At 38.9% G+C, this 25,687-nt stretch overlaps 1 protein-coding gene across 1 annotated transcript in view; it reads right to left on the bottom strand.

The window, feature by feature from the left end:
• Positions 1-25,687, bottom strand: part of GRPR (gastrin releasing peptide receptor) — a gene marked incomplete at both ends in the record, with an annotated part of 64,775 nt that overhangs the window by 36,907 nt on the left and 2,181 nt on the right. Inside the window, 2 exons of the mRNA XM_083361284.1 lie at positions 5,321-5,715; positions 11,785-12,136. Of these exons, the coding sequence (XP_083217410.1) occupies positions 5,321-5,715; positions 11,785-12,136 (747 nt within the window). The remainder of the gene's footprint in view (positions 1-5,320; positions 5,716-11,784; positions 12,137-25,687) is intronic.

Below are 25,687 nucleotides of genomic sequence, written 5' to 3' on the forward strand. Positions count from 1 at the left end.
CTGGGGGTTTGCCCCTATTTCGATGATGTGCTCATCACCGGTGAATCCACTGAGGGGTTGGCAAGGAGGCTCCAAAGGCTTCATGAAGCAAGCCTTAAGCTTAAGAAGAATAAGTGTAGTATTAGAGTCCCTTCAACTGAGTTCTTGGGTTTCCGTATCGATGCTGATGGCATCCACCCTGCTGAGTCAGAAGTAAAAGCCATTCAGATGGCACCCAGCCCCAAAATGAAGGGAGAGCTTCAGGCTTTCCTAGGCCTCCTAAATTTTTACCATGCATTCTTTCCTAACAAGGCCGCAGTGGCAGAGCCGTTATACCGGTTCTTGGATAAAAATACTGCGTGGAAGTGGACTAGTGTTTACGAAAGAAGCTTTCAGGAATTGAAGGCTCTAGTGTCCGTCAGTTCTATGATCACTGACTTTAAGGAATTGATGCCAGTATGCCTTGCGTGTGTGATGCATCCCCATATGGGGTGGGGGCTGTCCTAAGTCACTTGGAGAGAGATGGGACTTAAGTCCTGATTGCCTTTTATTCCAGGACACTGTCCTCCGCTGAGTGTAATTATGCACAAATTGATAAGGAGGCATTGGCCATAGTAGCTGGAGTAAAAAAAATTCCACGACTACTTATACAGCAGGGACTTCATGGTCTTCACAGACCATAAACTGCTATTGGGGTTATTCACTACAGACAGACAGACACCCCACATCTTATCCCCTAAAATGTTAAGATGGTCCATTTTTTTATCGGCTTACCACTTTAAGCTAATTCACAAACCTGGCAAGGATATGAGCCATGCAGATGGCCTGAGCAGGCTTCCACTGCCTCAAATCAAGCCAGATCCAGCCCCAGCGGCCCACGTTTTGTTCATTCAGGACCTGCCGGAGTTTCCCCTCCATGTGGGGGACATAGCCACAGAAACAGCGGCAGACAAAACTCTAAGCAGAGTGCTATCTTGGGTCCACACGGGGTGGCTAGAAAAAAGCCCTGGCCTGGAGTTCCAGAGCTATTTCACAAGGAGACACGAGCTCTCAGCTCATAGGGGGTGTATTCAATGGGGGAACAGGGTCATTGTTCCCACCTCATTAAGGGACAGGGTATTGCAATTGCTTCATGAAGGTCATCCAGGTATTGTTCACATGAAAGCTTTGGCACGAAACTATTTATGGTAGCCAGGATTAGATAAAGCCATTGAAGTTCAAGTACATGGGTGTTACACGAGTCAGCAGTCGAGGCCTGAAATGCCGCATGCTCCTGTCCACAGGTGGGAGGAGACACACACACCCTGGTTGAGGATTCATATAGACTTCGCTGGGCCCTTTTAGGGGCAGCTCTTTCTTACAGTGGTCGACAGCCACTCTAAATGGCTGGAAGTTATACCAATTGCAAATATGACTACTGCTAGGACCATCCAGGTGCTTAGGAAACTCCTTGCAACGTACGGGCTACCGGACGTTGTAGTGTACAATAATGGGGCCCAATTCACTGCGGCAGAATTTCAGGCTTTCCTGAGGGCAAACCTCATTAGGCATGCGACATCGGCTCCATTTCACCCATCTAGTAATGAAGTAATGGGCAAGCCAAATGAATGGTGCACACCATGAAAGAATCACTGAAGCACATAGTGACTGGGGACTGGCACCACAGACTGGCTGCTTTTTGCTCTGCCAACATTCCACACCATGCATGGCAATGGGCAAAAGCCCAGCAGAGCTGTGCTGGGGGAGGTGACTAACCATGAAACTGGACAGGTTGCACCCAGACCGGGTGGCAGCAAAGGCCTCTCGCCCAAGACCCCTGAGGGGGTTGCAAGTGGGTGACGGGGTGTGGGCTGGAACTATGGGCATGGGAACTTGTGGGTGCCAGGGAAAATCACCAAAATGTTGGGCCCTCTCTCATATGGAGTGGGCCTAGAGGGCAGGCAAGTCATTCGTTGCCATATTGATCAGCTTAGAAAGCATTTTCCAAAATGGCCACAAAGTGAGGACTTCGTTCCAGGTCCCATCCACAGGCCGCAAACCGGCAGCCAGGCCAATCAATCCATATGCTCTGAGGTCCCAAGAAGTCAGAGCAACAGGGAGATGTTCGTAGAGGGGCAAATCCCAGGAGTGCGATATGGGGCCCCTGATGGAGATAGTCAACCAGAACACTACAGCCGCTGTGTTAACTCTGTGGAAGGATTAGACTCTGGGGTGGGCCAACTGGGAATGGCCAGCCAGAGAATTTTGAGTCAGCCAGACTCGCTTGAACATATGGACCCTGGTCTACCCAGCCCGGTGGGCAAGTTGGTAGACCGGAGAGTGCCTGGCTCTCCCAGGCCTTCCACGAGGGTTCGCAAGCCTCCTGCGTATTTACAAGATTTTGTTCCAAAATAACTGAGCTATAATGTTGTATGTGTCATTGATTGATGCTAGCCAGGAGAGCCTCTGTATTAGCAAGTACGGAAATATGTGTACGTTTGCATAGTACTTCTGTATCTCTGTAAAACTTTATCTTTATCTTTATCTTTATTAGACTTATATACAGCCCTTCTCCCGTAGGACTCAGGGCGGTTCACAAGGTTTTTAAAATAACAATACAACAATTACAAAAATTAAGAACAGTTAAAATGATTACATTTAGACCTTGAATAAATATAAAAAACCCAATTAAAATCCAATTAAAACCCCAATTAATACTCTCAGTCCAGGCCAGAAAGCTCAAAGAGCCAGGTCTTCAGGTCCCAGCGGAATGAGCGAAGGTCAGGGGCAGTCCTAATTTGTAATTGTAATTGCTGTAATCATTCCTTTGTTGTTATAATGTGTGTACATTCTAGGGGGGAGGGGTATAATGTATTGGGCTTTGTCTTACTTAAGAATATCATGTGGGGTTAATTGCTGGAAGGTTGCTTAAGCAGGGAAGCTGGCTAACGGCTCCCAGCTTCTCAGACAACCCGTCTCCAGCGCCGCCATTGGCTGCTTCTTGGGTGGCAATAGGTTGCTTTAAACCTATTGGCTGTCACCTAGAGGCCAGGGTATAAATTGCTGCATTCGCAGCCCTGTTCCTCAGTTCAGTTCCTGCAACAAATAAAGAATGATTCTTGCTGAACTCACTCGCCTCGTCTTGTCAATCAAGCATTGAACCCAGTATATAACAGTAACTATTTTTGAAAGTCTTGTCAATACTTTTTCCATGACTAATCTGTCTCTGGGGAATCAAACTGAGAACAATACGAGCTCTAGGCTAGCTAGTCTCCATCATGTTTCATCCTTTTTTATTAGAATACATGCCAGATGTTGAAAATGTTTTTGTCATTGCAAACTCTGGAATTTCTATTTGTTTTGAGTCTGTTAATATCAGAACATTGCAACTGCATTACTTATATCATCTGGAGTATAATGCTGTAGAAGAAGAAAAATGGTTGAGATTTTAGCAGTAGTCACTTACATCATTACTATAGTCTATTTTTGAAAATGTAAGGAAGACATTGAGATTTCTTTTACATTTGTTCACCATAAAGAAACATATATAGAGCACAATATGACTTATCTGGATACTATTGATGCATGGGTTAAAGACATTTTTCTAAAAACTTTATGACATTTGGAGAAATCAGTGCTTTACTCTCCCCACACTCCATCCCACATATGATAAAATGCATACATCTGTAAACATAATAAAGCTTACGTTTATTGAATTGGCATCCCTTTTCACATTCAAATTATATGCAATATACTTTTGCATTCAGATGGGAGAAAGGTAGTGAGACAAACCCCAGTAAACTCAATTCTCTTTACACCTTTTTAAAAAAACATCATGAATTAATACTGCCTGAAAAGTCACTGGGAACACCAAGTTGACAAAAGTTCTTGAAAACGAACTGGTCAAGATCCTGCAGAACTTTCAGATCCAAACAGACAGAGATCTGGCCCACAACATGGTTGACATCACTATTGTGGAAAGGAAAAACGTCTGGTTCATTCATATTGCAAAGCAGTTGATGCACAAACTCAACAGGAAAAATGAAATATTGTAAATTGCAAATTGAGGTTGAGGGATTGTGGAGGAAAAAATCAGTGGTTATACCAATAGTAATAGGGGTCCTTGGAGAAATACCCACAGGGCTGTCTAGATACATACATTTTGAACTTATTAGACCTGAATATTTTGACTTTGCAAAAAACCACCCTACTCAGAACTTCCTATGTACTCAGACATTACCTTAACAGCTCTTAGGCCCTTGTTTAGGATTTGAACCATTTTTATCTGTTCCAGACTGAACTGAATTAAAAAGTAAATAATAACAATAAAGCTCTTCCACTTAGTTAAGTGACTCTAAACAGGTTTCAACATATTTCTTTTGAAGAGAATGGTGCTTTTCCTTTAACAAATTGTCTTACTTTTCTTTAATACAGAAAGCAAAGAACCATGAATGCATGTTCTTAAGCTTGAATGTGGACAAATGGAGATTATATTATTTTATCAGTACAACTGAGAGATTCTGTAAGATATCAGTCCAAGGGAGAAGAATCTCATGCTGTACACATTTATCTGTTATCTGAATGCAAGTGCTTGGCATTGTTCTGCCTTGGTCTTTAGAGTTCTTCAGATTGTCCTGAAGCTCCCACTGACTTTCCACTTTAAAAAAGAGATCTTAAATACCAGTGCTATACAAGAAGTAGGGAAGCTAAGAAGAAAGGTTCAGAAGGTACTAAAAAGCTGGGTTTGCACTGAATCCTGTGCTTGTTTTTTGTACATCAGAGAAAACCCAGTGAGGGACAGGCTCATCTCAGCAATAAAGTCCAAAGCTTCCTATATCAAAAATAGTTTCTCTGAAATTATTTTCTTTCATTAAGCCCCCTGCCTTTGTTTGGGTTTAGAGCAGTGTTTCTCAACCTTGGACCCTTGAAGTTGTGTGGACTTCAGCCTCCAGAATTCCCAGCCAGTCATGCTGGCTGCAGAATTCTAGGAGCTGAAGTCCACACATCTTCAAGGGGCCAAAGTTGTGAAACACTATGCTAGACCACCCTTTCTCTAACAGGTGCCCTCAGAATTCCTGGCTTGTGTGATAATGCCAGATGTTGCAGTCCCTTTACATCTGCAAAGCATCAAACTAGAAATTTGAATGAAAATGGACCAGCATAATAAAAAATCATAAAAACAAAATGCAGGTATGGACAGCCCTTTAAGCCTGCATTATTATTTTTTCTTGCACACTGCCTAGTCCATGGTCTGGCCACTGACCCATTTCTTTATGTACATATGTACATTTGTTGCCGACTACATACAAATAGGCAGCAATGGCTAGTAAACTCTTGCAGTAAGTATTAATTTCATGCATACTGTACATTTTCTTCATGGCGGTTATGGTTGCCATTAATAAAACTGAAGGTGATCATGGACTGCTGGTTGGTGCTCTTGAAAGATGTCATCTGGGTGGTACTTCTGGCTGTACTCTGGGATCGAATGAGAAGACGGGTTTTATAACAGGATAACTGGTGATTAAACTGTTTCCGAAAACTTTTGCTGAGCAAATACAAGGCAAAAGGATTTATGCAAGAGTTAATAAATGCCAATATTCGAGCACAAAGAGAAGTGATAAAGTGCAGGACTGATGTATCCACCTCTGAATAATGATATGACCGATATAAGTAGATGATATGGTTAGGGAGCCAACAGAAAGCAAAGATACAGACAAAAACTAGCACTGTCTTGGCGATGCGTTTCCGAGATTCCATCTGAAAAGAAAAAAGAGATATTAGGTCAACAATATTAAAGATAAGATGGAACCCTGTGTTTAGTTTTAGTTTCAGTTTAGTTTCATTTTAGTTATCTAGTTATTTAGTTATCTATACATGGATGCTCACACTGACTTCCAGTTCTCTTGGGTCATTCATTTATGTATTTTCTTAAAGAATAGCTTTTCTTTTGAAATTGGTCATTCTAAATATTACTCATGCTCTGCACCCCTGATTACAACCATTTGAAGTCCTATCCAAGTACTCATGTTCTATAGAAACATGTCCTTTGTATTTTAGGACCACATTGTAATGTAATTATGTAGGCAGAGGTCTACATAATCTGACACAGACCACCTTTTGAAATTAGTGCTTCATTTTAACTTTTACTAGCTGATACTCAGCATGAGAAGCAGCCATGTTTTCTGCATTCAATCTCATTATATGCTACAAGACCAAATGCTAACCCTCATATCAGTCACTTATTGGCTGCTATTGTACAGTATGCCAAGCTTTACTGCAAGGGGCAGGGTAAGTATAGTTCAGCATGTTTAGTGATGGCAGTCTTTATCTTAACCTGACACAAAAACTAGGCATTACACCAAATCATAACATGATTTAGTATATTTTCCACCTATGTTTAGAGGTTCCTTTGTGGTGGCAGCTTACCCAGTCAGTGTGCTCCCAATTACTTTTCCATAATGAAAAGAATCACAGAATTTGTGAAAAAGCCACCATAGTCATTTACAATTTATAGGCCCTCACTAGCTATTTCCCATATACAGTATGCTAGCCCTTTCCTGAAGTCAAGAGTTCAAAACTATTCTTTATATATGATTTTTATGATATTTATAAGCATTATGAGCAATTACTGCCACAAATGGTTCTCTCCTTGCCCTGTATCCACTCAGGTATATATAGTATAATGCAACCATGATCATTTTGATTTGATTTTCATCTCCCTCTTGTTTTATCTGGTATTCTTTTGTTCAAGGTTGCATTTCCTACTTGATGCACTGTCTTGAACAAAAGAATGCTATTGGGGATGAGGTCAGCATTGAATACTATAGAGACTCCCAAATAGCAATTAAGAGTCACTTCAGAGGATGGATACTACATGAACCAAGGTCTATTGTCATAAATTTCAGGATTGCAAAACTCTCCTTTGTCATTTTAAATTGAAATATAATACTTTCTTCTGCTAGCCTCAGAGATATAACTGTTTTTGAAAATGGTCATGTCAGAGGGAAGTACTGCATACAGCTATGAATATAACAACCCTGATGGCTAATGTGGCATGTAACATAATGACAAAGATGCTGTGGGAAGTCACACACACCCCCAGAGAAGGAAATATTTTGGTGGAATATTAAAAAGGACAGAATATTATATTTCCCCAAAGGATCTCAAAGGCAGAAAAGCAGGCCCAGTTTTTCTTAATAGCCCCAAGCAGAAACTAGGCAGAGGCCAGGTCTGTAGAAATGCAGATTTGATAATCCTATTCAGAAAGGTTGGGGCCAGAAAGCTTGGAGCTGATGAGATTAGAAAGACAAAGACCCCTAAAATCTACATTCCCCCACCCAAACTCTAAAAACATGACCTTTATGACGTAATAGGATTAACTCACCACCATCAGAATAGCAAAGGGACATGCTCAAAAACTCAAGTCAAAGTTCATGCCACAGGAACAGGAAACAACCTCAAACACAAAAGCCCAAGAAGGTATAAAAACCCACCACTCCCAGCTACATGTGGTCAGCTTTCCTAGAGCCACATTTCTCTCTGGCTCTGCTGTTCAATAAACTACAACTTTCTTTCTAAAGCAGCCTCCTTTTTGTTTATTCCTGGCTTGGACTGGACACTGATGAAGATTTTTCTTTCAACAGTGCCATTGTGCAAGAGAAACCTAGCTTTTTCTTATTGCACCATCATCAAACCAGCCTCTTCTCTTAATGCAAGAAGTATTAATAGAAATGAGCATTTGTGAATCTGAAGTCTGTAGAGCATGATGAGAAATAAGCTCATGTAGCTGTGAAGAAATGAAGATTCTTCAGCAAAATGGGGGAACAATTTCCATTGAAAGTTGATTCCGTTGAAAGCATGGTGAATAGTGAGTTGACTCTCTTGACTTATGTATACTTTCTCCCTTAATTGACACCAGCACTCAGAACCAGCTGATTAAACAAGTAGAAACATTTTTAATTTTTTAAGGAGGCTCAAAATATGTAAGAAAACAACAGCTGCCAGTGATTAGCCAATCATTAGAAGGAATAACAACATAGAAAATCTGTAGCAGCCTCCAGAAACCTGGTTTTTGCAGTTTTCTTTTTAATGAATGCCTACGGTACATAAGATCAACATATTTTTAGGCTCCCAAATGCATGTTCCACCACATATTTATAGTAGTTAAAATAGGGTGCTAGATTATATCATTCCATATTATCCAGATAGCTAACAAAGGGCTTCATAAGCCAAAAATATACTGTATTATATAAGTAATACTGGACAATATATTATACCATATAAGGTATTATATGAATGCTACTAAGTGTGATGGCCATGTTTACAGACACAGAAGCACTGAAATTTATTGATTCATGTAAGAGGACATACTAAGGATAAAAGCGTTCTGGTGCTTCCCATTCCAGTATTTATGAAGTGACTGGAATGATTCACAGCCTTTTGTTTAGAGTTAAAATTCTTTGTAATTAATGCATACTTAACCTTCTATATAATTAGTTATATGGCAATTAGCCCAATGTAAATGAAACATTTATTACAGCAATGAAATGTAAAAATAAAAAAATGTAAAGAGGGAGGGAGGGAGGGAGGGAGGGAGGGAGGAAGGAAGGAAGGAAGAAAGGAAGGAAGGAAATTAAGCAAGGGATATGAATGTGATTGTTCTGCCACTGCAATTATAGATCTTGGATTTATGCTGGAAGGTGACACTGTATCTTGCAACTCCATCTAGACTTGGAGATGAGAACAGAAAAAATTGCTGTAATGAAAGCAATTCATCTCTCAGCAAAAAAAAAAAAGGGGGGGGGCTAGAAAGTTACCAAGGTACTACGGAAACTTGTTCATTCTAGTTTCCTTCCAACAATGGGCAATGATTGTCCTTTTGAAAATAGCAGCAAATCATTTTCCAATAATCATTCAAGCATATAATTTACAATTCATTCTTATACAAAACATACTTAAAGTGCAAATAGGTCCTAACATTAATTTTCAAATTTCAAACTGCTAGGTAACTATTTTTCCTATATGGATATTGGCTGTTTCATCACTAAAAATTGCTGGAATGAGAAAATCAGCAGTATCTTCCTTGCTGTTCTAAAGTTCTTTTTCCATATCTCATTGTCCCTTATGCATCTGTAATGAAAGGTAGGAATAGAATAACCAGAACAAAGAAGTCAACACTCATCACCATTCTCATTGAATGAATAATTTGCTGGTTTGCAAAACCATTCTATTTTGATTGTGGTATGACTATTCAGTCAGACAATATGAACTATGCCTCTTCTGCTTTTCATCTATCTCTCCAAATGGCTGGAAGGGTTTTCAAAATTTGGAAAACTGCTAGAAGCAACAAAAATTGCCCAGAGTTTCTGGGAATCAGGCAAGATACACAGGGTATATAATATATTATTATGATTAGTAGCATAGTCAGCCAGATGTTCACACTGTATTGGGATTTTTATCCACCTACTGAATCCTTCCCAAGGACCTAAGATAGGCAAAAGTAGTTGTTTGATGGAGTTAAAGGTATTCTTGCAAGATAAACTGTTCTAAGTAAGGCTGCCTTTTGCAATTGACTAGTGGTGATTTTGTCAATGTTGATGGTGTTCAAGTAGTGCTTTAGATCTTTTGGAACTTCACTCAAGGTGCCTATTGTTATTGGTACTATCTTTGCTTTCTTTTACCATAGTTGTTCTACTTCTATTTGCAAGTCTTTGTATTTTGTGATATTTAGAATAGAATAGAGTTGGAAGAGACCTTGGAGGTCTTCTAGTCCAGCCCCCCACTCTAGCAGGAGAACCTATACCATCTCAGACAAGTGACTGTCTAGCCTCTTCTTTAAAATCTCCAGTGATGGAGCACCCACGATTTCTGAAGGCAAGCTGTTCCACTGGTTAATTGTCCTCACTGTCAGGAAGTTTCTCCTTAATTCTAGGTTGGTTCTCTCTTTGTTCAGTTTTCAGCCATTGTTTCTTGTCTGCCCTCTGGTGCTTTGGTGAATAACGTGACTGCCCCTCCTCTTCTTTATGGCAGCCCTTCAAGTACTGGAATACTGCTATCATTTCTCCCCTATTTCTTCTTTGCTTTAGACTAGCCAGACCCGAGGCCTGCAGCTGTTCTTCTCCAGTTCTTTCTCTTCTATTCAATTCAGTTCAAATGTATTACAGCCCTAAGGTCAGACACAAACAAAATATCAAATAAGAGAAATATCACCTCCATATCTATCTCTATCATCTCTATCTATATATCTGTATCTATATTTGTCTATGTCTATGCAGTGGTGGGATTCAAATATGTGAACAACCAGTTCTCTGTGTGAATGCCACTTCCAGAAGTCTATTCTGGGCCTGGGCAACAAAAATTAACTACAGGTTCTGCCGAAGTGGTGCGAACCGGCTGAATCCCACCACTGTGTCTGTGCTTATCTCTGTCTGTCTCTGCCTCTATCTCTCTATGATTTCTATCTATCTATCTATCTATCTATCTATCTATCTATCTATCTATCTATCTATCTATCTATCTATCTATTTATCTATCTATCTACCTACCTACCTACCTATCTATCTATCAATCTATCAGTCTCATCTACATTAGTGTGCATAAGAGAAAAACATTAATAATGGAGTCATAAATAAGCAAGAACACAGTAACTAAAATAAAAACAAATGAAATACTATTATAAGATGCCCCAATCCCAGTGTATCATACAAATGGCAGCACAGAACTGGGTAATTTGTGAGGTTATTTTTTTAAGTTGTCTGAGATTAATAGCATAAATAGAAATTGCACTCCCTACCTGGAAATTTCTTCAAAACAAGAGACATCTTATATTCTGCTAGGTACTGCAACATCCACTATTCAGACATTTTTGTCTATTTTGTCAACAATTATTAAGTGTGGGGGTTTCTGTGGCAGGTGCTTGTCTGCTTGAATTCTGAACTCCCAGAGTACTTTAGCTTCTTCTTGTTCTTCTCAACAATATTAATTGTAGCTTTGATGAATGCACTGCTAAGTGCAAGTTGACAAATGTAGAACTGTTTTCAGAAATGGAGGGAGAATCAGATAATTTGGTGGGAAGGAAGTGGATCAGTGATTAATGCATCTGCATTTTCATTCATTTTCCATATTAATATTGGGGGGAGGAGAAGAAACCCAGGATAGCACTATGAGAAATACATGTCCATTGGACATGTAATGAAGACCTAACCTACAGCATCCAAAATGGATGAGAATCAAGCATAACAAGCATAATGTGGTAAAACTATATATCCATTCTTTGTTCCAGACATAGTCTTCACCAAAATGATGTCATCCCAATGTGTTTGATGGTTGTGTATGCTGTCTGGAATAGTTCAGAACCTCAATAGAACTGAAGAAACTATTGTGAGTATCTGGGTACAGCATAGTTTTCATGTTAAACTATCCTCAGTTTGGAGTTGTGTAATTTTGATGGTGTGTACGGGTGTAATGGGACGTGGTGGCTCAGTGGGTTAGGACGCTGACCTTGTCGATCAAATGGTCGGCAGTTTGGCGGGTCAAATCCTGAGTGCCGTGTAACAGAGTAAGCGCCTGTTACTCGTCCCAGCTTCTGCCAACTTAGCAGTTCGAAAAATAGAGACCACTATGGTGGAAAGGTAACAGCATTCTGTGCGCCTTTGGCATCTAGTCATGCCGGCCACATGACCACGGAGACATCCTCGGACAAGCGCTGGCTCTTCGGCTTTGAAATGGAGATGAGCACCAGCCCCTAGAGTTGGAAACGACTAGCACACATGTGCGGGGGAACCTTTACCTTTACCTTACAGGTGTAATAAATCAAACATGACATACCTGCTTTCTAACCTGAATAGTTCCTTCCACTGGTAGACTGTAAGCACTCCGAATCAGTTTTTTTGCGATGAAATAATAATATACTGAAATAACAGATAGGGGGATTACATAAAAGATGAGAAAGGAAGCCATGGATTGAATTTTTGGATGCAGTTCATTGGTATGTGGGTAAGGTGTGCAACTAATAAATGTTTTATTGGTGCCCTTGTCATAGAAATGATGTAAATCTGAAAACACAGCCTCTGGAATGGCAAGCAGCATGGAGAAAATCCAGATTGTAGTGGCTTTCAAACAAATCTTCAGCAGGGCATGTGAAGCTTGGATGTCCATTGGTCTCACTATGGCTTTATACCTAAAGACAAGAGAAAGAGTTGTTACTGACCAGATCAGAGGATTTTTACTAGGACAGAATCATATTGAATAGTACTTTTTTAATAAAATGAGTACAATTTTTTTTGTGGGGGGGAGGAGATGGTTCCTTACAATATTAAAGCAGGATTGCACCTTCTGCTGCATTTCTCCACCCTAGACTTTGAATCTACAGTATATTGAATTGTAATATCTTTTTGTTGAACATGAATGATGGCCATTCATTTACAAAGACACTAAATCTCCTATGGAAACTCTGCAGAAGTGAAATTAGAGATGAGGATAGGATCCTAAAAATAATTAATGGGCAAATTTTTTCAAAAATTAAATAAAAATTACAAGAAATTCTTGAGCTGCAAATATGAACATGAAGAGTTAATCCTTTCTTTTTCCATAATTAATCTCCATTGAAAGGAAAGCATCTACTTTTGTCAGTGGCACATTTTTTTCTGTCTGCACATAATAGTTTAGATGTTTGCAGTAGTGGCAAATATCTGTATCTCAGCTAGGATAAGAGTGAAGATTCATTCTCCAAGCTTATGGGTTGGTTTCTGAATGTTTCATTACTAGGCTGGGTAACATCTTCAGCAGAGATTAGGGGATGTCAGTGTTCTTCTGTTTATAACAGCTTCTGCTGTGTGTGTGACAAGCGAGGGTCTGTGATGGGTCATGTATGAGTCATCAGTGAGTCTTGTGATGGGGAGGTTACCTCAGTCAGGGTCATTGGGAGGTGGAACGGCTGGTGGGAGGGGGGCTTGCATTGGTTGGTTGAGGGTCAGTGCTGTCGCTGGTTGGCTGTATGGTTGATTTGGATTCTGAGGAGTTTGTAGGCTAGTTGTAGGTCAATGTGTCTGTTGATAGAATTGCTTATGGAGTCCCAGGCTTTGATGAACTCATGAGCATGGTGGGTGATTTTTGTGTTGCTCCATTGAACTAGTGCTATATGGAGTTGGTGTGGGTATAGATTAAGGATTTGGGATCGTGGCTTCCAGTTTTGTGCAGTAGCACAGCAGCTGAGGGATTGTGGGGCTCTGCACCCTAAGGACAATTTCTGCCTGAAGTCACCCCGTAGAGGCGATAAAGAAGGGGGAAATTCTGCTGAGTGCGGAGAAGCAGCGATTGATCTGATCAGTCTGGAAAAAATCTTCCAGAAACCAGCAGTTAAGCTAGCTTAACTTCAGAGTCTAGCCCAAGCTACAAGCAGCTGAAGCCCAAAAGCACTATTTTAAGTTGACTGTAAACAACATGTTTGGAACTGGGTAAGAACAGTGATTTTCTCTCTTCTACTTGATAATTGATTTCCTGGGGGGGTACCCCAAGAATCAAAAAGCCTCCAAAAGTGAGAAGGAGGGGGATCTTTGTCCTATCCTCCTACAGATGGAAGCAGTGAATTAAACCTTTAAGTGGGGACAGAAATATACTGAAATGAAATGAATATAAGACCTAAATCTGGATAAGTTTGAAATTGGTGGAATGTGTTAAGATTTCCCTTTAAAAATCATGTAAATAGAAGAAAATAATTGTTTATTTTGAAAACTGAAAAAGAAACTCGTGCTGACATCTAGTGGTGGATGAAAATACAGTAGTTGCTTCAATAATGGCAAAGCCCAGGAAAAGATAACTTGTTTTTGGTGACCTTCAATGTCTTAATAACAGAGAACAGCTGTGACAAAAGAAAACATCTTGAGCAACCTACAAAGCAAGAATTATAAACTTTAGAATAAAAATTGACCTTTCTGGATTACAAATACTTATTCAACTGTGACTTTAAAGCTTTCTGCAGAGAAAGAAAAACCCTGATTTTTTGCTAACATGGAAAACCAGAGAAAGAATATACCAAGAAAAAACAAATACTTTCCAGTAGTTGATGTATGCTACTTTGCAACTAATTCAAACAACAATGATCTCAAACCACGAGGAAATTAAAAATGACTTTGAAAATATAAATGAATATATCTTCAATTTAACTTTACAACAAAAAACTGATGAACCAAAGAAGAGAGATTTAAAGATACAATTTAACAACAGAAGGAAGTATGACTCAACCCAGCTGGAAAAAAAACTTACAGGAAATAATGGATATGGAAAAGATAACTTATACTCTAAGATCACAAAATAAGTCTTTTTTTTAAATTTATTTTATTTTTCACAGTTCCTTTAATATACCACAAACTAACCAATGAAATATAAACATTTTTTCAAGTATTTAACATTTGTTATATCAGTAATGCTGTAGGTATTATATATCGTCATACATAAATGCATACACTTAAGTTTGGGTGCTGCTCATCCATTTCCCCTTTCACTGTATCCACCCTTCTTCTCTCTCTTTCCTGTTCTCTACTTTCTTTCTCCCTTTCTCCTTTCTTTCCTACTTCCCTCTTCTTCCTCTCCTTTCCTCTTTCCCTCACTACTCCCATCCAGTTTCTCCCTTCTCCTCCTCTTTCCCTCCAACCTTCCTACTTCCTTCCCCCTCCTCTCCTTTCTTCTCTCCCATTCCTCTTCCGATACAATTCAGGGGTGATGTCCGAGCAGCTCCTCTCCCTGGATTTTCAATGTCTATATTAGGTATGGTAATATCCTTATCTCCTCACGTCCATCTAAATTAGTGTTAGCTGTCTTTTAAGCATATTCTCTTTTTCACCCACTCGTAAAATTTTCCCCAAATTTCATAATACTCTGACTCTGTCTTATCTTTAATCATCATTGTTAATCTATTCATTTCTGCACATTCCATTATTTTCCTGACCACCTCTTCTTCTGGAGGAGCTTTCAGTGCCTTCCAGTTTTGTGCAAACACAATCCTAGCTGCAGTGGTTATATGAATAATCAAATATGTGTTCTCTTTACTATATTTCTCTGGTAAAATACCCAACAGGAATATTTCTGGTCTTAATTCTATACGTTGTTGTGTCATCTTTTCTATCCATGATTTAATTATGTTCCAATAGGTTTTAGCTTCTGTACACGTCCACCACATATGATAGAAAAAGCATGGTATTTGATGGCATTTCCAACATTTCATAGAACTGTCCTTAAACATTTTAGCTAGTTTTTCTGCAGACATATGCCATCCGTAGAACATCTTGTACATATTTTCTTTATACGCTGTCACCATTGTCAGTTTATAGTTTCTTTCCCACAATTGCTGCCATCTATCTAATTCAATCGTATATCCAAAATTTCTTGACCATTTTATTATTGACTCCTTAACTTGCTCCTCCTCTAATTCCCTATATAATAAGTAGCTATACATTTTTTAAATCCATTTTAAAGTATTTCATCTAACTCTGTTCTCCCCAAATTAAAACCATCTATTTTAGCATCTTTTTCATATCTAGATGGGGAACTATGAAAACTTAAGAGACAAAAAATGATAAGAGAAATTAAGAGTGAACGAAAGGGGAAAAAAATCAATGATATGGAGGGGTGAAACCTTCCTATAAAAACATCTCACCTGATTTGCCTTTTGTTCCTACAACAACATCCACAAAAGCATGAGAAGACTTTTTGTTTCAGAGAAACATATTGATCAGGAAAGATGTCTGGCAAAAAAAAAGGCTAGAATGAGAATCAAGAAATTAGATGATGGGATCTATCAGAGGGAATATTTGAAAATTAAACATCTGTTTGAATATGGTTAAATAAATAGAAAGATTTTGCATATAAAAGAATTTTTTTAAGAGGGATGAGCCCTCAAGTAATATAGTATTTTTTTTCTTTCTTTTTTCCTTTGTGTTTTGTTTTTTGACATAAGAAATATAAAAATGTTGGGATGGTTTATATAAAGGAAATGTTTTAGATATTTAAGTGAAATTGATCTTGAGAAAACTTTGAATGGATAAAAATGTTTTGATTAGATCTAAAAGATTAGATAATTGAATTTATTAAATGGAACACTTAAAGATTAAACGTATGCTTGAATATGGTTAAAAAGAAGAGAAAAAAATCTGGATATAAATGTACTTTAGTTTAAGTGGAATATGTATTTTAAGTAATATTCTATCTTCTTATTTCTTTTTCTTTTCTTTGACTTTTTTCTTTTTTTTAAGGTATGAGAAGGGTAAAAGTGTTGGGTTGGCCTGTATGAGGAAAAAGACTTACATACTTAAGTGTAATGAAAATCTTAACCAGTAAGAATTGTTTTCAATATTGTGGGGAAAACAAATTTAAATAAGAATTTTAAACAGGATCTATGATAAGGCAATCAAGATGATCAGTTAGAATAGAATAGAGCTGGAAGGGACCTTGTAGGTCTTCTAGTCCAGCCCTGTGCTCGAGTAGGAGAACCTATATAATCTCAGACAAGTGGATGTCCAGTCTCTTCTTAAAAATCTACAATGATGGAGCGCCCACATTTCTGGGGGTAAACTGTTCCACTGGTTGATTGTCTTCACTGCCAGGAAATTTCTTCTTAGTTTCAGGTTGCTTCTCTCTTTGGTCAGTTTCCTACTATTGTTTCGTATCCTTCCATCTGGTGCTTTGGTGAACAACCTGGCCCTCTCTGCCTTGTGGCAGCCCCTCAGATACTGGAACACTGCTATCATGTCTCCCCTATTTCTTCTTTTCCTTAGACTAGCCAAACCCAAATCCCACAGCCGTTCTTTGTATGTTTTAGACTCCAGGCCCCTGATCGTCTTAGTTGCTCCTCTTTGAATTTTTTTTCCAAACTCTCAACATCTTTTTTGTGGTATGGTGACCAAAATTGGCTGCAGTATTCTAGGTGTGGTCTTACTAGGGCTACATAAAGTGGTAATAGTACTTCTTGTGATCTTGATTCTATGCCTCTGTTTATACAACCCAGGATTTTGTTAGCTTTTTTGGTTGCTGCTGCACATTGCTGGCTTATAGTCAAGTGATCGTCCACTAGGAAAAGAAGCTTTATATCAATGTGGTTATTATTTGCAGAAATATTAGAAAAATGTTTATATTTAATTATTATTTATCCAAATAATAAGAATTGTATTAATTCGAGATTGGCAAAAGAGAGCATTTTTTGGTTACAGTTGATTTTGTACACAACATTGTTTCTTTCATCCTTCTATGTCTTCTTTTTGGTTCTGGATAATTTCTGCTGGAGTGTGGCTGTGGGTTTGTGGGCTATTGCTATTCCTAGGGGTTGGAGAATTCTGGCTGTCTTGTCCAATATCCCTTTTGGGTGTAGTTTTTGCATGGTGGTTGGCTGTGTGGTGTGTTGTGGTTTGGGTGCTGTGTATCAGAATATGAAGTTTTTTGGATAGCTGGTATGGAGAAAGATGTTGAGCAGCTGCTTCTCTTCTGCTTTTCTTAGTGTTGTGCTGCTGCAGGGTATCCTGGCCCTTCTGAAGAGGGTCTGGACACAGCTTATTTTGTGTGCAGCAGGGTGGTTGCTTACAAAGCTGAGGATCTGGTCTGTGTGCATGGGTTTGCAGTAGAAGCGGGTTTCCAGTGACTAGTCTCCTTACGTTGATGTCGAGGAATGGAAGTCTGTTGTCTGTTTCTTTTTTGCATGTGAATTTGATCCCAGGGAATACACGAGTAGGTGGTGTATTTCTTCCATTTGGCAGCATTTGATGATGACAAAGGTGTCATTGATGTAATGTGTCCATAATTTGGGTTGGATGGTGGTAGAGCTATGGATTTGAGTTGTTGCATGACTGCCCCTGCTATTAGGCCTGATATGGGAGATCCCATCAGGGTGCATAGATCCAGGAGCTTCATAATGGTTTCTGTGGATATGAAGTGTTCTGTAGTGGCCTCATCTTTGTGGGTATAGTGTTTAGTGTGTAGGTGATGTATGGTTTGTTTAGCCGGGTCGATGTCAATTGAGGTGAAGAGTGCGGTGATGTCAAAGGAGACCATAAATGTTTTCTTGTTGATCTTGGTGTGTTTGATGCATTGGGGAAACTGTTCTGGGGAGTTTATTGAGTGGGTTGAATCATTGACCAGGTGTCTGAGTTTCTTTTGCAGGCTTTTTGCTAGTTTGTATGTCAGTGTTCCAGGCAGAGACACAATTGGGCATAAAGGGATCCTGTTCTTATGTATTTTAGGCAGTCCATAGAACCCAGGTTTGGAGGAATCTTGTGGTTGCATATGTTTTCTCTCTAGTGGTGTTAGCTGTTTTTCTTTTTCCATTTTTCTTAGGGTGTCTTTTATTTTGTTCTCTAGCTGTTTTGTTGGATCATTGTGAATGATTTGGTAGGTGTTGGTGTCACTGAGATGGTTTGCGGCTTTGCTGCTGTAGTCAGTTTTGTCCATTACTACTGCCAGTCTGCCTTCGTCTGCCGGTAGGATTACGATGCTTTCATCTTGATTCAGTGTCTTTAGTGCTCTCTCTTTTTGGCTGTTTCACATTGTTGCGTTGCACATTGGGGGTGATTCTTTGTCTGATGTCTTCTTGTGTTTCTTGGTCCACAAATTTGATACAGAATATTGAAAAGTCATTTTTGTGTGTTCAAAATCAATTTAGAACTACTAGTGATGGCTTGAGACTAAACAGAAAAGTCTATTTCTCAGTTTTGCTCTTAATGCTAGTGTCATACTTTTCATAGATCTGAGTATTGAATGGTTGTGATAAACACTTTCATCATTCAAGGTTGGAAATTATTTTTTTTCTTCACAAACTGATAAAACTCTACATGGCTATCATGCTCACAATTGTTAATCAATGACATTGATGTTTTGAGACCAAACAGAAAGAAACCTATTTCTCTATTTTGTTGTTAATGCTATTGTCATACTTTTGGTAGATCCATTTATCTAACGGTTATGATAACAACGTTCATCATTTGAAATTGCAATCTATTCTCTTTCTTGGTAAAACACTACATGGTTATCATGCTCACAGTTGTTAATCAATGACATACAGTGCCTCAAAATGTAATTTTCAGGCAATGTGACCACAAACACTTGGTGCTGTTAACTCAGTTCACTAGGCAAACAGTATGTCATAATGAAATATGCAATGCACTATATAAAAATGCATTGCTACAGGATTCAAAAATGTATGTCAATATCAAAAATGTATGTCAAAATCAATCTGTGATGTGGGAACAAGTCTATGTCAAGCACATCTTGGTCATTCTCAAACCACAGACTGATTTATGTCTGTTCTAGATGGCCATTCTTCGATAAGAAAAAGCAATATTCTAAAAGCAATATTTTTAAAATGAAGTCAGTGGAAAGTTAATCTATCCTATTGGAACCAATAGCATATAAAGGGCTTATATGTGGCTTGTTTTTGCTCACTTTGATTATTCCAGAATTTTAGTAAAGAAAAACATGTAGAAAGTCAACTACATATATATTTAGAAGATATACAATGAAAATAACTTTAAAATTATTTAAAATACAGGTAGTGTAATGTATTGGGATTTTACTTGAATTGATGCTGCTTAAGGTTGCTCAATTGAGGTGTCTGTGTAATGGTCGCTGACTAGCCAGACATGCAGTCTCCAAGAAGATCATTGGATGATTTGGGGCGGGAATGGGTTCCTTTAAATCTATTGGTCACCGCCTAGTGGCCAACTGTATAAATAATAATAATAATAATAATAATAATAATAATAATAATAATAATAATAATAATAATAATTAGTAGTAGTAGTAGTAGTAGTTAGAAGGGATCTTGGAGGTCATCTAGTCCAACCCCCTGCTCAGGCAGGAAACCCTATACCATTTCAGGCAAATGGCTGTCCAGTCTCTTCTTAAAAACCTCCAGTGTTGGAGCATTCACCACCTCTGGAGGCAGGTTGTTCCACTGGTTAATTGTTCTAAATGTCAGGAAGTTTCTCCTTAGTTCTAGGTTGCTTCTCTCCTTGACTAGTTAATTTAATTTAATTTAATTTATTAATATTTCTATACCGCCCTTCTCCCGAAGGACTCAGGGCGGTGTACAGGGCAAGAATAAAACACAGAGATTTACAAAAGATAAAAGGTAATTAAATACATGCCCAATTAAAAATACAGTTAATACATACTAAAAAACCCCAATAAAAATAGTAAAAAACCCCACCCATCCCCCCTCAGGCCAGGCCGGCTTGCTCGAACAAGTATGTTTTCAGATCGCGGCGAAAGGAACGAAGATCGGGCGCCGTCCGGAGCTCAACCGGTAACTGGTTCCATAGCTCCGGGGCGCCCACAGAGAAGGATCTCCCCCTGGGGGCCACCAGTCGACATTCTCTGACCGGTGGCACCCTGAGGAGGCCCTCTCTGTGGGAACGCACAGGGCGGAGGGAAGTAGACGCCGGCAGCAGGTGCTCCCTAAGGTACTCCGGACCCCTGCCATGTAGGGCTTTAAACACCATTACTAGCACCTAGCTAGCTGATGCTAGAAAAAAAAATCTTTTGTACATACTCTTGAAAACTATTTTGAATGTAACCTTCTATTACAACTAAACCACTTTAAATTAAACAATTCTTAAGAATGAAATATTCTTAATTTGGACTTTACTTTTACTGTTTGGACTGTTGTGTGTTTTGAAAAATAGATTATTTAGAATCTAGTTATGTTGCACTTCAGTCTTTAAATAAGACTGTATATACATAACGAAAGGGACGCGGTGGCTTAGTGGGTTAGGACGCTGAGCTTGTCGAACAGAAGATCGGCAGTTTGGCGGGTCGAATCCTGAGTGCTGTGTAGCAGAGTGAGCACCTGTTACTCATCCCAGCTTCTGCCAACCTAACAATTCGAAAGAACATAAAAATGCAAGTAGAAAAATAGGGACCACTACGGTGGGAAGGTAACAGCGTTCCATGCGCCTTTGGCATCTAGTCATGCCGGCCACATGACCATGGAGACATCCTCGGACAAAGGCTGGCTCTTCGGCTTTGAAATGGAGATGAGCACTGGCCCCTAGAGTTGGAAACGACTAGCACACATGTGCGGCGGAACCTTTACCTTTATGTTTACCTTATACATAACAATATATGATGTTTTCCATGGTGAGCTTAACATCAATAACAACATTTATTAAAAAGGCTAAAATAATTTCTGGTGGTATTATCTGTACATTAAAATTTTGTTTAGTCACAATCTTTTACTTTTCACATTCTGGAAAAGCAGTGGTCATGTATTCTAGCAAAAGATGGGGTGGGGGGGAAGAGACCTATCAAGCTGTGAGACCTACTGTGTTTAGGACCGCTGCATGCCTCTGGCTTGTCAACAGTGCGAGAAGGGGAGAAGGGAAAATTTTGAAACTACAGGTGCTTCTTATCACCATGAGAGTTGAAGAGTTGTTTGGGCAAACTAAAGTTTCCTCTCATAACAATTACTAAAAGGTGTATTGGACAATGTGACCTGAACTGTCAGAGAGGGGAGGGAAAGTTTTACTCTTTTAATTCTGTTTCCCACCATTGCTTTAGAGTTACCTTTCCTTCAAACTTGCCAGATTGTTTTTGCCTAATAAAGTTAACATTGGAGTTCATCATCATGTCTGTAGTGTTTTAGTTTGTTAGTTTCATTCAGCCGGAATATGACAGTTATTTTTCATTTTTTACAATTTATTTCTAGCTTGCTTCTTTGCTTGCAAAATAATTCAATATTTTTTTATTCTGAAGTGGCAGTGATTGTTTGCATATTCTGTCCTCATTTGTTTGAGTCCCTCTAGTATGATCTTTGCATAAAAATATAGTTTAGTGCACAGGCTATAATTCTCTGTATATTGTGAGGAATTTGAAAAAGAATCATCATAAACACATCTATAGCACATCCCTTCCCCATTATATTTTTACAATTCTGGAAAAATAAATTCCATAATAAAAAATAAATATGATTATGTTAATTCAAATCCATTTTTTCATTTCTTTTTTTGTCCAAAGTGTAGATAACATTATTTTATGCATATAATATCCATTTTATTCTCTGATACAAGAATGTCTGATATTATAACTATCACCTTTGCAAATGCTGTCATTTATAATTATTTCTCTTCTTTTTAATTTTATAGAGCACTTTCTTTTGAAAACTATGTCTGAACTGTATTCTTAGTTCTAATTCTCTGGTGGCATCAGTTTATGCACAGTAGAGTACAGACTCAAGAGAATTTTCCTTTCCAATATGAGATCCTGGACTATCAACATTTTAGTATAGTTTTATCAGAACTCCCTTTCCTCCTGTTAAAACTAGTACTTTCAGTGATGCTAAATTTCTGGAAATAGAAGGTTCAATTCTCTTCATAAATCGCTTTTAAGTTCAGTAAGACGCCTCTCCAAGTTAATAAATACCTTTTGAAATCACTTTGTAGAGAAGGTTAGAATGTGCATAAGACTAAGGGCTTCTCTGTCTCTTCTGCGTAGGCCAACTGGAAATGAAGTTGGCTTAAGAAATCCTTTCACATATTTCAGTTTCTTCCATCATTCTGACTACTTTGATGCCCATTTTTCCCCCTGGATTGTGCTCCTTTTCTCTTCCAATGCACACAAGAAAAGCAATCAGTGATTACTTCCCCGACTGTGGGAGTGTCTTTTGAGGACAGGTTAAAAACAAACGAAAAGCCAGAACATATTTACAGTTCTTCTTTTCACTTGGATTACAAAGTCCACCTTTTCCTGGCAAGCAGCCCAGCACAAAATGGCCACTGAAGGCCAACAGCACTGGAGCATACACCAGACAACTGGTACAGGGTCATTTATTTAAGATAAAAGTAGTTCAGCAGATGGACTGGATTGCTCCAGTTATGCCAGCAAAACATTACTTTTTAGGCAGAGGAAAAAAACTCAGGGGAGATCACCTTTCCAGCATGCTAAAGGTAGGCAGGACATGAGATTATCCATTAAAGCCTTCTGAAAATGGCATGTGGCCCATCCTGGAAGTTTTGTAAGCCACCTGGAGTCACCAGAACTGGGCAGCTATATAAATTTGTTTAATAAATAAACAAAAAAATAAATACAGGTAACCTTTGTCTTACGACCACAATTGAGCCAAAATTTCTTTTGCTAAATAAGATAATTGTTAAGTGAGTTTTGTTCCATTTTATAATCTTTTTTGCCACAGTTGTTACGTGAATCACTGCAGTTGTTAAGTTAGTAACACAGTTGTTAAATGAATCTGGCTTCCCCATTGACTTTGCTTGTCAGAAGATCACAAAAGGTCATCACATGACCTCAAGATACTGCAACTCTCATAAATATATGGCAGTTGCCAAGAGTCCAAATGTTGATCATGTGACAATGGGGATGCTGCAATGGTCATAAGTTTCAAAAATGAACATAAGACCCTTTTTTCAGTGCCATAGTAACTTTGAATGGTCACTAAATGAATGATTGTAAGTTCCAACTATCCTGGAAAAGATAATCAACCAACAGATCTGCGAACATTAGAAACAAATAAAGTTATAACCAGAAGCCAACATGGATTAGTCAAAAACAAATCATGCCAAACAAATCTTACTGCATTCTTTGACAAAGTGACTAAATTAGTGAGCCAGTGGAATGCTGTGGACATAGTATACTTGGACTCCAGTAAGGCATTTGACAATGTAGACCACAACCTACATTCTATCTTGGAAAGATAGAAAAATGTGGGATAGACAGCACCACTAGATGCATTTGTTCCTGGTTGACAAACTGCACTCAACATGTAGTCCTCAATGGGACAGTATCTACATGGAGTACCCTAAGGTTCTGTCTTAGGCCCAATATTCTTCAATATCTTCATAAACAATTTAGATGAGGGGATAGAAGGGGAACTCATTAAATTTGCAGATGACACCAAGCTGGCAGGAATAGCCAACACCCCAGAAGATAGACTTAAGATACAGAAGGATCTTGACAGACTAAAACACTGAGCCCTATCTAACAAATGAAATTCAATGGTAAGAAAATTAAGGTTTTATACTTAGGCAAGAAAAAACAAATGCACAAGTACAGAATAGGTTGTACCTCACTCAATTGCAGTAACTGTGAGAGGGATCTAGGACCCTAGTGGACAATCACTTAAATATGAGCCAGCAGTGTGCTGCAGTCACCAAAAAGCAATTCAGTCTGAGGCTGCATTAATAAAGGGATAAAATCAAGATTATGTAAAGAGTTTATTTATTTATTTTATTTTTATTTTATTAGATTTATATACCGCCCTTTCCCGCAGGACTCAGGGCGGTTTACAGGGTATTTAAAACCAAACCAATACAAAAGTTAAAAACAATTAAAAAAGATTAAATCATCCCTTAAAAATAAAAACCCCAGTTAAAAATTCTCAGCCTGGGCCGGAGAGCTCAAAGAGCCAGGTCTTCAGGTCCCGGCGAAATGAACGAAGGTCAGGGGGAGTCCTAAGCTCCATGGGCAGCTGGTTCCAGAGAGCAGGCGCACCCACAGAGAAGGCCCTCCCCCTGGGTGTTATCCGCCGGCAGTCTTTTACCAGCGGCACCCTGAGAAGACCCTCCCTGTGTGAGCGCACTGGACGAAGGGAACTTGATGCTGGCAGCAGGTGTTCCCTCAAATATCCCGGACCCAAGCCATTTAGGGCTTTATAGGTCATCACCAGCACCTTGAATCTCACCCGGAGGGTAACTGGAAGCCAATGCAGCTTGCGGAGTAGAGGTGTTACATGGGAGTATCGGGAAACCCCCATCACAACTCGCGCGGCCGCATTCTGCACCAGCTGAAGCCTCTGAGTGGTCCTCAAGGGCAGCCCCATGTAGAGAGCGTTGCAGTAGTCTAAACAGGAGGTCACGAGCGCATGAGTGACTGTGCTAATACCGCTTTATAATGCCTTGGTAAGAGCACAAAGAATATTGCATCCAGTTTTGTCACATAATATAGAAATAATGTTGAGACTCTAGAAAGATTGCAGAGAAGAGCAACAAAGATGATTAGGAGACTGGAGGCTAAAACTTTTGAAGAATGGTTGCAGGAATTGAGTTTGTCTAGTCTAGTGACAAGAAGGACTAAGGATGACCTGATAGCAGTGTTTCAATATTTGAGGGGCTGCCACAAGGAAAGGGGATCAGCCTTTTTCAGTGCCATTCAAATCACCTGAAGGTTGCTCAAGAAGTAATGCATGAACGAATTAAGAACTAATTCCTTGAACTTATAAAGGAAACAACTAACCTAGAACTAAGGAGGAATTTCCTGAGAGTGAGAACAATTAATCAGTGAAACAACTTGCCTCCAGAAGTCGTGGGTGCTCCAACACTGGAGGTTTTTAAGAAGAGACTGGACAACCATTTGTCTGAAATTATAAAAGGTCTTCTGATTGAGCAGAGGTTTGGACTAGAAGACCTCCAAGACCTCCCTTGCAACTTTATTATTCTGTTTTTTGGTTAAGTGACTGAAGAATATAAGGCTATTATTTCAATAAAAATAAGTGCATTTGTTTTTCCTTCATATTTGGACTGTGTTCCTCATATATCAATATTAAATATTAATGTTTATACATTTCTATACAGCATTTTTGCAAGTTACTAAAAATTCATGCATACATTTATTATTTTATACATTTTATACATACATACATTTTATATCTCATCTTATGTTGTGATCGTGGGAAATTCATGCTACTACACAATCATATTTGTAGAAGCCACTCAGAGACTTATTATGCATATTGGAAGCAGCT

Source organism: Vipera ursinii (assembly GCF_947247035.1).
Source record: "Vipera ursinii genome assembly, chromosome: 4".
NCBI lineage: Eukaryota > Metazoa > Chordata > Lepidosauria > Squamata > Viperidae > Vipera > Vipera ursinii.